At 55.1% G+C, this 15,495-nt stretch overlaps 2 protein-coding genes across 3 annotated transcripts in view; one reads left to right on the forward strand and one right to left on the reverse strand.

Annotated features, from left to right (window-relative positions):
- The window catches only part of FTO (FTO alpha-ketoglutarate dependent dioxygenase), a 431,926-nt gene that overhangs the window by 338,528 nt on the left and 77,903 nt on the right, over positions 1–15,495 (forward strand). The window contains exon 22 of the mRNA XM_065028667.1: positions 1,698–1,775. The gene's annotated coding sequence lies outside the window, so the exon portion shown is untranslated. The remainder of the gene's footprint in view (positions 1–1,697; positions 1,776–15,495) is intronic.
- Positions 3,637–7,686, reverse strand: IRX3 (iroquois homeobox 3). Of its 2 annotated transcripts, XM_065028678.1 has the most exons (4): positions 6,985–7,685; positions 5,323–6,433; positions 4,706–4,772; positions 3,637–3,993 (listed from the first exon to the last, which is right to left on the reverse strand). In XM_065028678.1, the coding sequence occupies exons 1-4, from the start codon at positions 7,198–7,200 to the stop codon at positions 3,939–3,941; spliced, it is 1,449 nt and encodes a 482-aa protein (XP_064884750.1). In that variant the 5' UTR covers positions 7,201–7,685; the 3' UTR covers positions 3,637–3,938. The 2 variants fall into 2 exon arrangements, with proteins under 2 accessions (XP_064884750.1, XP_064884751.1); XM_065028679.1 differs by lacking the exon at positions 4,706–4,772 and having other exon boundaries at positions 6,985–7,686.

Below are 15,495 nucleotides of genomic sequence, written 5' to 3' on the forward strand. Positions count from 1 at the left end.
CAAGCTATAAGCCCTAATTTTCTTATTACCATTTGTTAACAAGGAAGGTAACACCCTCAAAAGTACTTGATTAGGACTCGCTTTGATTTGTATCTTGTTATGATTTCCAGGGCATATATTTTTGTATTATTCCTTTAGTACACTGATAGTTCTGATCAAAGTGATAAAAAGAGGTATTTTAAAAGTGTAAATATTAACCATACAAGTAAACCGCATAAACCGAGCAGCATCTTGAAAACTACCATGCTGAAGCATGCTTTGGGAAACAAATCCTAGCTGAGGTATCCGTCGCTCTCGGGGAAGCTGGTAGGCTGGGCTGGAGGAGCCCTTTGGCCCTCAAACCCTTGCAGCAATGACTTGTATCATTCGCAACTTTTTCCTTTTTTTTTTTTCCCACAATATAGCTACTGAGAACAGCTGCAGATATAACATTAAGTATATTTGCTGTATCACATAGCTAAATACCCATGATTAGAATCCATACCAGAATACATCTGGGGATAAATCAGTTTTAACTAATGAAAACAACAGCAAGCGCTCTAGCTCACATGAAAGATTTGGGGGTGTTATTTTAACGCACGGTCTGTTGCCTGATTATGAAAACTGTGCTGGATCTCTTCCTCACTCTTGTAATTTTGCCTGCGTAACAGCAAGCTGTGCTGGAGGCAGCTCGCTGGTGTTTCTCAGCTCCCAGGGCTCCCTCCTGTCTCGTCCCTGGGCTGCGATGGGCACTCTGGCTGCGGTGAATGGGAAGCCTGACACAGTCGCTACACCCAGCGCAGCTCCCAGCACAAGTGAGGCTGACAAGTTGGAAGTCTCTTTCTCTTGCCTCCTCCTCCTCACCGGCGCTTCCTCCGGCCGGCCCCGCGCAGACAGGGAGCGAGCGGGGGATGATTACATCAATCAGTGTCAGGTCTGGGAGCTGTGATTTATGAATATGCATAATGAGCTCTCACCTTTGAGAAGGACTAGCTAGGGAGATAATTGATTAGACAGGAAAAGAGCAGCCAACAGAGAGGGAGAGAGGCCTCTCTGCGCCGTCTCGGGCAGGCCTGGCTGGGGCTCCAGCGAGGCTGTCACGCTGCGTGAGCAATTCTAAAAAAAAATATATGAGTAGGATTTTTAACGTTTTGTTGAAACACGCATAACAAAATGCTTCCTCACAAAATTAATGGGAATTTTCTCCACATTAAGGAAGCGAAGCAGGCACAAAAGCTGCTTTCCCCCCACAGGGAAACCAAGTTTTCACTTCCAGAAGCCAAAGAGGCAGCTTTCCCATGGCTGCCACGCAGCCGCCGCTGCTGCGGGAGCATCCCCACGGTCAGGGCGAAGGGAGAGGGCTCTGCTTCGAAGGCAAAGGAGCCTTTAATGGAGGTGGAAAGCTGGGGACGCAATTGTTTACTCATCGTGGTCTCATTATTTTCTTCCATCCCCTTTAAGCATCTGTCTGGCCACTGTGTGAAAGTTTCTATGGAAAACGCACCAGGATGTCCAGAGGAAGGGGAGGTGGAAATTTGCCTCTAGCTTTCTCTCCCCCTACCCCTCCCATTTTACATGCCATTAATCTTTTTTTTTCTTCAGCAAGAATCGAGTAGAGGAAAAAGCAGGGATGCAAAGTGTGGAAACACTGGGCAAAATTTACATGAGAAACAATCTGTTTTCTAACCACCCACCCACAGACTTTCCCCTCTTTTCAGGAGCCCATTGGAGCGAAAGAGGGGGAACAGTTCCTGGCAGAAGGACAGAGCTGCGACGAGGCAAACGCTGTTTCCAGGGTGAGCTGTGACCAGAGAGGATGTATAGGGAAAGGAAAGGGATATGGGGGGTAGAAAGCAGAGATCGCAACACTGCCGCAAACCTTGCGGGTCCCATAATGCCTGCCAGGAGGAATATTAATTGTGAAGTATTAAAACACATATATAAAGTGCGTGTGCACACACGTATGTATGTATATATATATATATATATGTAGTGTAAACATATATATACACATCTTATCACTTACAAATGCCTAGGATTTAAAATGTAGTTTATCGGCCTAGTGCAACCCAATCCTATAAATAATACATTCCTATCACTATGACCTCAAAATGTCAATACCACGCAGCCCTGCACATTTGCATATCTTGTACTGTCTAAACTTGAAGCATGTCAGCTATGTGCTTCTGTTTGTACTTTAACTTCATTTTAACTCTTGCTTCCTAGCTCTGAGCACCCTTCCCCCTCCATAGTGTCTGTCACCAAAATGAGAAAAGCACCAGCTATTTAATCACCACCTCAGTAATTATGCCATTTCCAGGACTGTAAGGAGAGGAAGGGTGGGGGGCACACTCCCGCTCAACAGAGATGTTAAAGAAGTGCCTGGGAACAAAAGCAGGAGGGGGCCAGCCCGTGGACTCTACCTGCCCAAGCTGCCCCCTCCAGCTTTGGGGCGCGGGGATGGGCATGGCCATCCGCGGGCACCGATCCGACGGGTAATTGGGAAGAGGGGAGGAAAGGGGAGGTGGAAGAAGCTCCTGTCCCCCCCCAAACAATCACCTTGGGATGGTTTTCATCTGATTGCGAAGCGGGAGGGGGCCGGGGCCGCTCGGAGCGGCCGGACCTCTCCTGGATGGGGCCAATTCTCAGCACTTTGCCGAGGAAACGAAGCTACAAGTTCTCGAGGCCGCGGATCGGCTTCGGGCGGGACGGAGAAGCTGCAGGTCCCGGAGCCGGAGCCCGGCGGGGCGGCCCGGGGGGGCAGCGGGACGGGCAGATCGCCCGGCGCGGAGCGGAGCTCCCTGCTGGGTGTGCGCCGCCGCGCCTCGATTCTCGGTGCCGCCGGTTGGATCGGTAACTCTTGCTCGGCGGCAAACCCGCGGGAACGGGTTGCGGGGGGGAGGGGGATATCCCCAGCCCCGGCGCCCCCTCCCCGCGGTCTCGATCATCCCCTGTCTCTCTCAGCGGCACAGCGGGCCCGGGGGGAGCCTTCCCCCCCGCCCAAAACTGCCCCCTGGGACGCGCACGGTGGGGGAGGAGAAATAACGCAGCTCAGTTCCCGACCTGCTGCGGCAATGACGACCCCCGAAGTTTCCTTTCAATTAACCCCTCCCGCGCCCCGCGCTACCACCGCGCTCCGAGGGGGCGGGGGATCAATAGCCGGCACCCGGTAATAAGGTCCTCGGGGGGCGATGGATCACCGCCGGGCCGCTGCCGGCTGCCCCCGGGCTCCCCCCCGGCGCCATCCCCGGCTTCCCTGGGGCAGGGCGCTGTCCCCAGATCTACACACGGAGTCGCACTCCCCGCTCCCCCCGCCCCGCCTCCGGCACCACCGGGGCGGCGACGCCTGCAGGGGGCGCTGCGGCTCCAGCGTTGGGTCCCGCCGCGGTCGCCGCGGGAAGGGCCGCGCGCCGCCCGGCCGGCCCCGCCGCTGCCCTTGCCCGGCCCGGCCGCACTGCCCGGCGGCGCCCGGACACCGCGAACACCCGCTCCGCCTCTGGGCGGCCCCGGCGGCGCCGGCCCGCGCTCTGCCAAAGGATGCGCCGCTCCTGCCTCGGCCCCTGCGCGGCCTCGCCTGCCGCAGAAAAACAAGTCACCGGCGGGGACGGGAGGTGGTAAGGCTGCGAGAAAAAATAATTCCAGAGGTGGGAAAAGAGAGTGTAGTCAAAGTGGCAACAGTTTATTTATTAGCCAAAAATATATACTTTCTTGTACAATTTGGTTCACACATATGTACATTTTTACCGTATGTACAAAAACAAACAACAACAACAAAAAAATCGAAACACCTAATCCTCACTGGACTTCCAAAAACCTCACAAACTCTGCTAATCCAGATGATAATACAGAAGCGGGTATTTTTTTTTTTCCTTTTTAGTTTTAATATACAGACATGCTTACAAGTTGTAACTATACAGAGATTTCTTTTTACAATCATTACAACAACAATAAAAAATTAACTATGATGATGACAACGCCGATAGAACCATAGCGGCATCAAGTTGGTTCTGGGGCCTGGAAAAAAATGACACAGAAAAAAATATTTAATAGGATTTCTAGTTAGATTGTGCTGGCACAATATATTTAAGTGTAGGTAGCACTACTTTTGTTGTTGTTGTTGTTATTTTTTTAAAAAAATATATTTCTAAATATAAAAAGTTTTCAGAGTGAGTTACAGGAAATTTTTTTAGCTACGAAAATACCACGGGCCCGATCCCCGTGGTTTCCATCAATCAAAAGAGTAATTGATTTCAGCGACTGCTACGCCAGACTCGGGACAGCAAGGCTCAGTCTCTTAAGTTTTCATACTAGCTGGGGTGTTTTATTTTAATTTATTGTTTTCCCACTGCCGCTGTATTTGTCTCTCACGTTCGGCGGCACCGACGGCTGCTATTGGCGTCCCGGGCAGGCCGGGCCGGTGGTGCTCGGGGGGAAGGCCGGCACCGGCTGCTCCCGCCTGCCTGGCCAAAGCCGAGCCGAGCCGAGCCCGGGCACAGCAGCCGCACCGCCCGGCCCCGCCACCGCAGCCCGGCCTGCCCTGGGCACGGCTCCCGAGCTCCGGAAGGGAGAACAGCAAAAATATATAAATATCAGAATAACCCACTACGCACGCAGAGGAAGAACAAGAAACCGCCCTGGAAAGGGAACTAAAGAAGCGGAGAAAATAAGCTAACCATTTACAACTCCCTCTATATATCCTTAGGAGACTGAGGAAGCAATCTCTTACCGCCTCTGCACTGGCTGGAAAGCTGTCTTTATTAACTTTTTCTCTACTTCCAAGGCACTAGATCGATCTAAAAAGAGAAGAAACAAAGGAAACAAAAAAAAAAAGTTCCTTTATAGCCCCCGTTTTGTTTCCCCACATCCCTGAATTAAACCTCTAGACTTAAGATCTCTTCTTAGCAAGTTGCAAATACGACAAAACGACTGCTATGCTGCAGGAGTGACCGTCAAAAGGAAAACAAACCGGCCCTGGAGCAAGCCTTACGGCCGGGTCCTTCCCACAAAGACGATTTGAGCACCAACAACAACAGCAACAAAAATTATCTCCGTCGGAGGAAGGTAATTCTCGGGGTTTGAGACTAACCGGACGAGGAGGCCCCCCCACTGCCGCCGCCCCGGTGGCCCCGCGGCCGCCCGCCCGCCGCCACCTGCGCCCCGACGGCTGCGCCGGGCCGAGGGGACCGTGAGAAAACCGCGGGAACGGCGCCCCCCGGCCTCGGCCCCTCGCACAAGGTCCCGCGGGGCCTCCCGAGCCTCTCCGCGCCGCACTGCGCAGCACCGCCGAGCCCCCCGCGGCGGCCGTCGGCCCGTCCCGTCCCCGCCGCGTCCCTCAGCGGTCACCTGCTCCGGCGGGCTCCGCGCTCTGCGCCTGGTCCGCGGGCCGCGGGAAGGCGGCGGCGGCGGAGGGGGCTGCAGGGGTGGCCCCCAGCCCCAGCAGGTGTGGAGTGTTCAGTAAGGCCAGCGGGTGCGGGGCCGGGTGGTGGTGGGCCGGGAAGGCGCGGTTGGTCCAGTTGGGAAACTTGCCCAGGGGGCAGGAGGAGACGAGTCTGTGGGGTGGCGGGGGGGGCAGCGGCAGCGGCTGGGGGCCGGCCGCCGGCGGGGAGCCGCCGCCGGGAGACTTGCGGGGGTTGTCCGGGCTAGTGGCCGTCTCAGCCAGCGACCAGATCTTGGGCTTCGGCAGGGTGCCGGCCAAAGCGCCGTCCGTCGGAGAGGAGGCGGTGGAGGAGGAGGCGGAGGAGGGGGGCGAGAGGTGGTGCGGCGACGGCTGGAGGGGCGGCTTGAGGGGCTCCAGGCTTGCGGGGGTAGCGGTGGCAGGGGCGGGGAGCTCGCACTTGTGGTGGTGGTGGTGGTGATGGTGGTGGAGGTGGTGGTGGCGGAGGTGGTGCGGCTCCCCCTCGGCGGCCTTGAGGTAGCGCTCCTCGGAGCCGGGCAGGTCCTCGAAGCCCTCGGAGCCCTCCGAGTCCGTCTTGGAGTCGGAGTGCAGGAGATCGGCGTCCTGCAGCTCGTCCTCCAGCTCGTCCTTGTTACTCTCGATGTTCTCGGTGTCGATGTTCTCCAGGTCGATCTCCTCCTCGTCCTCCCTCTTGTCCTCTTCCCCCTCGTGGTCGCTCCCGTAGGAGTTGCCCTCCTCGTCCGTCCTGCTGCGGGGGGCCCAGGTCATTTTATTCTCCTTTTTAAGCCGCCGCCGCGCGTTGGCGAACCAGGTGGACACTTGGGTGAGAGTCATTTTGGTGATGATGGCCAGCATGATCTTCTCGCCCTTGGTGGGGTAGGGGTTTTTCCGGTGCTCGTTGAGCCAGGCCTTCAGAGTGCTGGTGCTTTCCCGGGTGGCGTTCTTGGGCCGCGACGGGTCCCCGAACTGGTACTGCCCGTAGGGGTAGAAGGCAGGATGGTGGTGGGGGAAGGCGGCGTGCTGCACCCCCGGGCTCTCCTTCAGCTCGTATTGGGCGCCCTGCAGCGAGAGGGAAGGGGCGGCCCGGCTGAGACGGCGCGGCAGGCCCGGCCCGGAGCCCCTCCATCCCGCCGCTCCGCTGCCGTTACCGGGAGCAGAACTCGTTCGACACCAGCGCGGCGGCCGGGCCGAGCTGCCTTCTCGCGCCGCCGTGCTCCCCAACCCCGGCCCCGCCGCGCCGGACACTCTCCGGCCCCGGCAGCCCCGGCCCGGCCGAGGCGGGCGGCCAGTGCCCGCGGGGTGCCCGGGCGGGAGGAGCGGCTCCCCAGGTGCGTGTGCGCGGAGGGGCCACCGGCAGCCGGGGCCGCTCACTGCAGCCGTCAAGCCTTGCGGGAGGAGCTGGGGAAGCCGCGGGGTCGCCGCTCCAGCCCAGCACCTCTGCGGCAGCGCTCTCGGGGCCGGGCGGCGATAACGCCCCGTCTCCACTGACAGCCCTCCCGGCGTCTTCCCCTGCGGCCCGCCGGACCGATCCCCAGCGCGAACGGCGCCCCGGCCGGCCCCATCCCGAGCGTCCCGGGCAGCGAGCGGAGGGCCCCGGAGGGGCCTCTTACCAGCTGGGGGAAGATGGGCAGCTCGGCGGCGTAGGGCAGGAAGGCTCCGTAGCCCTGGGCGGCGGCGGCGTAGGGCGCGCCGTACATGGAGGAGAGCACGTTGGAGAGGGTCCCGGACGGGGCCAGCTCGGGGCCGCCGCGGGAGCCGCCGCTCCCCGGACGCTCCGCCGGGTAAATCGGCCTGATGTACTGGTAGCCCAGCTGGGGGAAAGACATGGTGGGGGAGTGGGGGCAGGGGAGGGGGGAAGGAGGAGGAGGAGGGGGGGGAGAAGAGAGGAAGAAGGGAGAGAAAGGGGAGAAAGTAGCAGGGCCGGGAGCGGAGGAGGGAGTCGGGTCTCTCGCCCTCGCCGGCCGCCCGCACTTTCAGCGCCTCCCGCAAACTCCGGCAGACATGGGGGGGGAGCTGGGGGTGCGCGGAGGCCGCGGGCTCCCTCCTGTCCTCGGCCGCCGCGGTAAACGATCCGATCGCTTCTTTCTTCTCTCACTTTTCCTATTGATCTGAGTGGACCCAGGTCAGGTCCTAACAGATTGCCTGAGATTATTGGGACTCCGGGCTCTGATTGACATTTCTAGTCTCTCGCAAGCCCCTCCTATTTCTTTTAAGTCTCTCTCTCTCCCTCTGCCTCCCTCTCTCTCTCATGCCCAGAGCTCGCTCTCGCCGGGCTTGTCACTAGCTGCTTTTTTTTTTTTTCTTCCCTAAATCTGTTTACTGACGTCGCGATCTTTTATTTGAGTTGCTTTCAAATCTCGTTTTAGCGATCGCCAATCAGTTGTGTGTTTTACAAAGGTTTAACCCTGCCTCATGGTATTCTAATTATATAGAGATAGATTTAGATATAATTTCTTTCATAGCCCCCCTCTCCCCCGGAGCATAGGAAGCCAGAGTGTCAGCTGTGAGCGGCACACGAGAGGGACAGGAAAAAGTTGTGACATTTAAAAATAAAGGCTCCCCCCCCGGCCCAGTGCTCCTTTTCAGGTTTTCAAATTTACAGCCTTTCCTTGCCCGGGTTCATTTTGTTTTCTTTATTAAGATATTCACTCCTTCCCTTCCCCCTCTCCAGTCCTGGCGAGGGTTACATCTCCTAATATAGATTTAAAAGTCTATTAGATTTTTTTCTTTAATTTGCATTTTCAGAGCTACCTTGAAAAATTTCCGAGTGTACTGAATCTTTAAGGAGTTCTCTACATTTTGTCTGGGCTAACAGTGGGCAGATACAGTGGAAAAGCTAAGTTAATTTTCCTCCTAATAAGGGACTTCAAAGAGTTGTAGGTCACAATTTTACATCAAAGGCAGAAAAGAAGGCAAATTAAAATCTTAACAAAGGAGAGACGGGAGCAGCCCTCTGGGCCATTAGTAAATAAGTGGTGTGAAAAAAGGGACAATGACAGGCACTGGAATTAAACTCATTAACACCTTTTTGTCTTGGTGCGAAATCTCTAATTAGGAAATTTATGATCATTTTGCTTATTCCCTCTGTTCTGAATCACTACAAGGCTTAGAAGGAAGTACCTGGTACGTGCAACATTTGCAAAGGGAGCAGTGGTAAGGGCTTGTAAGGAGCTATTGGGAAGGAGTCAAGATACGTTTTAATTACCTAATAAGATTTTTTTTTTAATGGCCAACACATTTTAAATGACGGTTTGCCCTTTTTGGTTTTTTTTAGCCGTCCCCCCCACTCACCCCCTCCCCCCGAAACCAGCGTGTGAGTTGCAATTTAGCCTTTTCAGAATAGTTAAAATACGGTTCAATCACAGCTCGTCTTTGGCAAGCGCCGGCATGTCCTGCTCCGCTACGGCCGGGCGGAGGGAGGGAAACCGAAAACGTTCATCCGACCTGTGGGGCTGGGATTGCGGGCAGGGGAGAGGGGACCTCATCCTGCCACCGTTATCTGCTTTCTTAAATACTCGGTGTTTCAATTTAAAAAAATAAAGTTTGAAAGGTCTTTTGAGTAGTTAAGACTGGAGGAGAGCTGTTTAAGCATATTCCCCTCTTTTCCTAAATACTCTCTGGATTTATTGCCTTTAAAATATGATTTAGGTACAATATAACCACTGTGCCCACAGTATGGATTTTTATAACTACATTTCTTTTAAAATGAAATTCATGTCAGATTATGCAGTTAAAGGAATCGACCTTGATAGCTTGCTATAATAAAACTGTATCAGCTTGTAATAAATGCGGATTATAGCAAAGCAAGCTCCAGAATTAAAATTCCCTGAATCAATATATGAAAATCTGTAGGAAACATCTCTAATCGTATTAAGTTCATCTTTATAGCATTTCCTATCTGCTAATCTAGTGCAAAACCAACTCTGGGTTGGAGGAATTTTTTTTTTTTCTATTCAACGTTGCTCCTGTGATAGCTTTTGATAGTATAATGCAAGGGAGATAACAATATTAAATTCAGTTATAAGTTTATTTCTTTCTAATACAGAAGAAAAACAGGCAGCGAGCCCCACGTCCTGATCTGCTTTAAACTTTTCTATAGGAAGCGCTCGGTTGGGGCTATGTGATGTTGAGGGGGTCGACGGAAAGTTTGGATGCGAACCACAAGTTTTAAAAAGATCTGCCTCGGAGAGAAAAGGGGCGAATGTGAATAATCGGACAAGTCAGTCGCCGTTTGGTGCAGTCGTGCTCGCCACGCTGGTGTTGCGGTCGGGCAGGGGGTGTCCCATATAAAACCGGTCCCATCTTTTTGAGGGTGCACGTCTGGCACGGAGTGGCAAAGCTGGTGGGATTATTTTGTGATCTTTAATCAACAGCACAATCAATACAAGTTGAGCCGCCGGTAGTAGCGGTCAGGTCTGGGATGGGAGCGACCAGGGCCATGCGGGAGCGGGGGGTCCCCGGGAGGCTGCTTGGAGGGAGGGAGACGCGGGAGGCGAGAAATTTATGGGTGCGAATGGATCCAGGTCAGAATGAGGGTGAGGGATGGTTTATTAATGGGAAAGAAATGGAGAGGAAACATAGCCGGACCAAATGGACGGGAGGAAAAATCTGCAGGGATGCAGTTCTTGGCTGAGAGGGCAGGGAAAAAAAAAAAGCAGAGAAGACAGCAAATGGTGGGGGAGAAACAGGAGAGGAGAGATCTTCCCGGGGGCAGGGTGGGGGAGCGATGTCCACGGCAGCGGAAGCGTCGCTGCGGGGACGGAACCAGCCCGGGGCCGGGAAGCGACGGGTGCGAGGCGGGGAGCGGAGCCGGGCAGGGCGGGCGGGGGGGCTGCGGCGGGAGCGGAGCAGGGAAGGGAGCGAAGCCCTTTCCTCGCGGACAGGGAGCGAGCAGGAGGGAGAGCGAAGCCGAACGGGAGACGCTTTGCCTGGCTGGAGCCGAAGGGAGATGCGAAGGGGAGGCTGGAGCCGGCTCGTCCTCCAGCCGGGGGGGGAGCCGCGCCGGGCCCGACGGCCGCCGCCCCCGGGGGGAGCCGCGGCGGCGGAGCGCTCCTTGGCCGGACAGACACGTGTCTCCTGGCCGGGATCTGTCAAAGCTGAGAGAGCGGCTCCTGATTTATTACCCCAAACACACACACACGCACCCCCCCGCCCATCCGCCTGCCCGCCCTCCCTCCGGCCTCGCCTCCCTCCTCTCCCGGCAGGCTCAGACGGTCGCCGAGCTAAAACCAAACCTCCCTCCGGCTGCAGCTGGGCTTCCCCGAGCCCGCAGCCGGCTCCGGGGTTGCAGGACGAGCCGCGCCGGGAGGAGGTGCACCGTCCGTGGGCAGCATCGCGTCCGCCCCGGCGCCCCTGGGACTCCAGTCCCGGTTCCCAGCGCTCACGCCCCACCGCGCCTCTCTCCGCCAGGTCACAGGCGGGGAAGGGGACCAGGGGACACGGCCCAGGAGGTGCCCCGGGCCGGGGGTGCCTGTCTCTGCCGCAGGGCCCTGCTGTGGAACCGGAGGTTGCCTGCCCGAAGGTGCGGGACAGCTGTCGGCGGGGCTGCGGGTTCCAGCAGGCTCCTGCCGGCCCCTGGGATGGCCGGGCCCGGGGCAGGGGGGGAGTCCCGGAGTGCCGCAGCACACGCGAGGATGGGGCGCGGCCGCAGGGAGAAGAGGGGGGTAAACAAACAAGTGGGATTAGGAGAAGGACCGCAGTTTAAAAAGGGTTAAAAAAATAGAGGGAAAGATCAAAGCGCCGCGTAAAAGACTCTTCAAATTACACGTTTGAAGCTTTTCCATAATTCCAAGGCGACAGATAGATAACAAGCTGCACATTCCTTATCACATATGGAATCAATCTGAAAGGAGTCTGTTGATCAGAATCTGTTAATTGCAGTGACATATGATTTGGAAAGAAAACACAATTAATGACCCCTCATGTTAAGGCTTTGGGACGAGGCCACTGACAATCTGTGCTCTGCAGCCAACGTCAACTTTTTTATCATTATAGTTATTATTAGTTAACTATTAAAGGGTGACATTCCTCATGCCTCGGCGAATGTTTTGTCTCCGTACCCGTTGCAGGTTTCGTCAGAATGGGGAGGAAAAGCGAAAGGGGACGCGAGCGCGTGTGCGCTTTTCCTTCAAGTTTTGGGGAGCTAAAATGATTTAGTAACTTGTCTGTAAATCTAATGACCTAAGGTGAGAAAAAATGCTTCATCTTTTATTATTACCATTTGTGGTGAGCCTTACCAGGAAACAGCAAAACCCGTTTGATATGGTCAATATATGTGTCCATTTAAAACCCATTATTGCAGAGATTTTTTTCCCAAAGCGAAATGAAGCCGATCTCCCCAATCCCATTTCCTAGCGCCCTCTGTCCATGGCTGCCCTTGGCTCCCCCATCCTGCCCGGGCGCTGGGGCCGCTGAGCCTCGGCCGAGCCCCCCTGAGTGCTGTGGGTGCAGGGACCGGGGGGCAGCAGCAGTGGGTGCCCCGGGGCTCTTCGTGTGACACGCGACCTGCAGTTTTAGTAAAGGAAGGAGCAACATTTTTAAAAAGCTTTACTCTGTCATTAAAAGATAATGGCTTTGTTTTAGAAGGGAGAAGGAGAGGTTCATTTGAAGGTTACAAAGCATAGACTTTAATAGGATGGAAGTGAAATTAGTTAATAAGAAAGTGCTGGCCAGAAGCTCTCCGGGCTTTTAAGTGCTCTCCAGGCCATTTAGGGAAATTGAATAAGAACAGACTGTTACCTGCAGCCCCAACTGTTATCTCCAGTTCTGCACAGAGGCGAGAAGGGAAAAATAGTGCCTGAAAGACCTGAAGTCCCGTACACCTCCTGCCAGCCTATTTCCTCGAGAAAGAATATCCCTGTTCTGCTAGCAATCGTGTTCTCCTCCTTCTGCTGCTTTTAAGCAGCCCAGACTACACCGTGTACCACAAGGGGGTAAGCAAAGGTAAGGGGCCACCAGCAGATGCTGCAGGCTCCGGGGGCAGCTCTGAGCAGCAGCCCCGGCCCCGCTCGGGCAAAGCTGGCCTCTTGCTGTTATTTTTTTTCCCTTTCATTTCTCCTGATGTTTTTTTCCCACCATTGTGGTGCGTTGCTGATTTGCGTTCGGACCGTTGCCAATAGGTCAGTATATTGTGTTACCTAACTTCCTATCTGCTCCCTCTCTCCCTCCCTTTTAACTTTATAGTTTTTAAAGGTGTTAATAAAACCTTTCCTTTGGTAAATCGTTCATTAGAAGCCCCACCGAAATCTGGAAAGACTTCAGAAAAAAAAAAAAAAAAAAAAAAAGAAAATGAACAACCGAAAACACAGGGCTCGGGAATGAGAGGCTGGGAGAAGGCTTTTGTCCAAAAAATGCATAATTGCTGTGAATCTTAGGAAACATTAATCTTTACAGGAATTCGTGATTCATATCTGTGGTTTGACCGCTTAGGTGATTTACAATCTGTTAGTGCAATTCACTAATTTTATGCCAATATATTTTATGCAGCTGTTTAGACTTTCCGTCTTCCACCGGAACGAGTGGCTTTTGTGTCTCGCTGGTGTCCGTGTGGCTCTCTGACTCCGACCCCTGGTGGGGGCCGTTCCCGCCGCTCCTCGGGAGCCGAGAAGTGGACAGAAAGTGCACGCAACTGTGGGAAACTTCCCCTCGCCGTTTTCCGTCCCGGTTTTCCTAGGCCGGGCAGGGACCGAGCCCGCGCCGATCTCCGCGGCTGCGCGGACGTGCGCGGGTCCGGCTCCGGCGGGAGGGCTGCAGCCTTTGTAAGCCGGAGATCCCCCGGGTATATCGGCCTTCACCTGCAGTTTTAAACCCAGATTGTTCCCCTCTTGTATGCTCTCGGTGGAGCCTCCGGTACGGGGCAGCGGGGAGCCGCGTCCCCTCACCGCGGGGGCTCGCACCGCCCCGGGTATTGATCTCCCCGCCCGGGACTGCGGCCGTGGGGCGGTCCCGAGGGGACAGTGCATCTCCGGCTTCTCCGAGCGGGTGCCCCCCTCCCTCTTCCCTCGTCCCCAGCCCGCCGGGAGGTGCCTCCCCCGGGATGCGGACGGTGCATCTGGAGGGGAGGGGGGGCACACCTGGCCGTGTGGGAGCGCCGTGCGAGGGACATGCAACTCAAACCACGACTCTGGGCGCTTTTAGTGTCTGCGTGGAAGCCAAGCGGGGCAATCCCCGGGTGAGATGTTCCAGTGCTCTCCGGCCGCCGCATGGGAGAGCCGGGAATGCGGGCAGCTTCGTGTCATTTGTAACTGGGTTTGTTAGCTGGAGGGGAAAATACCAGAAAAGAAAAGGAGCAGCAGCTGCACTGAAGATAACACTGCACGGAGTCTAATCTTGTGACACAATCATTAATTACTATTGTATTAATTGCTATTTTTCCAAAACAGTCCCTGCCCGGAAGAGCTTACAGCCCACATCTGCTGTGTAATGATGCTCTGGTTTAGAAACGATTCCCCTATTAGGTCCCAGGTAGCGTTTACAAATGGCAACAGCTACAGTATCAAAGCCCGTCATCTTGCAGCCTGAGATTTTCTGTCCCATCGGCCTGGGTAGGATGATTTTGATGCCGATAAAATACATTTAAATATCAAAGTCTTTATTCGCGTTCATATTCCGTCCAAACTTTTAGATCGCGATGGCGTAACAGCTTTATTTGCTCTTCATCCCACGGATGCTGCCTTATATCAGTAACAAACAAGCATTGATTTTATGGTAAAGTCACTTTGGGATGGGAATGAGTAACTCCAGGCAGTGCTATCACTGTATTACATGGAAATGGCCCAGGTAACAAGATGAACATTGATTCAGCATTATGTTTGATCAATAATGAAATAAGTAACTTCAGGGCCAAATTAAAATGCAAGCTGGCTTAACGCTGCCAGCTTCTGGGCTAAGTGACAAGGCTAATTCAGCAGGGAAATGGCAATATTTGCATTAGAGGCTGCATCTGTTGTTTGGTGGAAGAGGCTGGATCTGCAATAACGCCGGATAGAACTGCAGGGAGCTGGTTTGAGGGGTTCCCTGCCGGTGTCCGTGCCGGTGGGGGCCCGTCCCGCCGGTCCAGCGCTGCTTTGCCGTCGACTACTCTCGACTTACGGCCACGGCGGAGCTGAGCTGCAAAAAATACTTCAGGGTGTGTAACAGAAACCCAGCGTGCTCCGTTTCGCAGATAAGCAGATGGTGTTAGCACTTAGCGAAGGGAAATATGTTTTTATAAGCTCCCGGGCGCACGGGAGCCTGGGCCCCGCCTGCGCCCCGCGTCCCCCCTGCTCGGCCGGGGGAAGGGTCCACGGTGTATTTTGGGAATGGTTTAGAAGATGAGTGGGAGCATGACCAGAGCTGTCTGTATCGGCGGCCTTGGGCCCGGTTTATCTGCTGTTTTCTCCCTTGACGGGTTTCACAGCTCTGCCATCGTTATCGGGACGGTGACACGCACTGATTTCCAATCACGATTGTCGCCTTCAGCTGGCCAACACCGGGACACGGGGCGGGTCACCGAGGGTAAAACCTCTCTTAGGAGGAGGTAGAAGGTCTAAGGTGTAACCCCGTGCCCAAAATCAGAACTGAGGCGGTGCGGAGAGAGAAGCCCGCAGTAATTCACGGGCGGGTGTGAGACCGGCAGCTTTGCTGTGCCGTGCCGGGGAGGAGATATTGTCACTGAGAGAGTGATGGGCACCGGAAGGGTGCGAGACGGCTGGAGCTGCCGGTATGTGCGGGTGAGGAGGCTGTGGGCAGGCACGGGAAAACAAGACAGGCAGTCGGCGTGTAGCGTGCAATATCAGCTAGGGATGCCTAGTCTTGTGGCATTTCTCTAAGTTGTTATTTGTTTAGACAATTTTTAAACATTTCCTCAAACGTGGAAAAAAAAAAAAAAAGAGGAAGTAAAGGAAGAGCTCTCGCCAAAAGAATAGGAAACATCTCCCGGTGCCCCTCAAGCTAAGCTGAGTGTACCAGAAGCGTGTGTGTCTCTGCCCTACGGCTGGAAGCAGCTTCCAGGCGGAAAGCGCGGCTCCCTGTCACCGGGGAAGGCACACTAGCCCGGCGGGGCAGGGGGGGTGTCTGCCCTCTCGGCACCGGCGCTGCTGCCGACCCGGTGCAGCCCTGAAAGCGGAGCCGTAAATAGGGCC

This window comes from Columba livia, chromosome 13 (assembly GCF_036013475.1).
Source record: "Columba livia isolate bColLiv1 breed racing homer chromosome 13, bColLiv1.pat.W.v2, whole genome shotgun sequence".
In the NCBI taxonomy this organism is placed as follows: Eukaryota; Metazoa; Chordata; class Aves; order Columbiformes; family Columbidae; genus Columba; species Columba livia.

What these genes read in the sequence shown, in the direction of transcription:
- IRX3 (XM_065028678.1), bottom strand. Translation starts at nt 7,200, where the DNA reads ATGTCTTTCCCCCAGCTGGGCTACCAGTACATCAGGCCGATTTACCCG. An exon ending in CGCGGAGCCCGCCGGAGCAG is followed by an intron (nt 4,773 to 5,322) that starts GTGACCGCTGAG and finishes TTCTCTTTTTAG; the next exon opens with ATCGATCTAGTGCCTTGGAA. An exon ending in TTCCAGCCAGTGCAGAGGCG is followed by an intron (nt 3,994 to 4,705) that starts GTAAGAGATTGC and finishes ATTTTTTTCCAG; the next exon opens with GCCCCAGAACCAACTTGATG.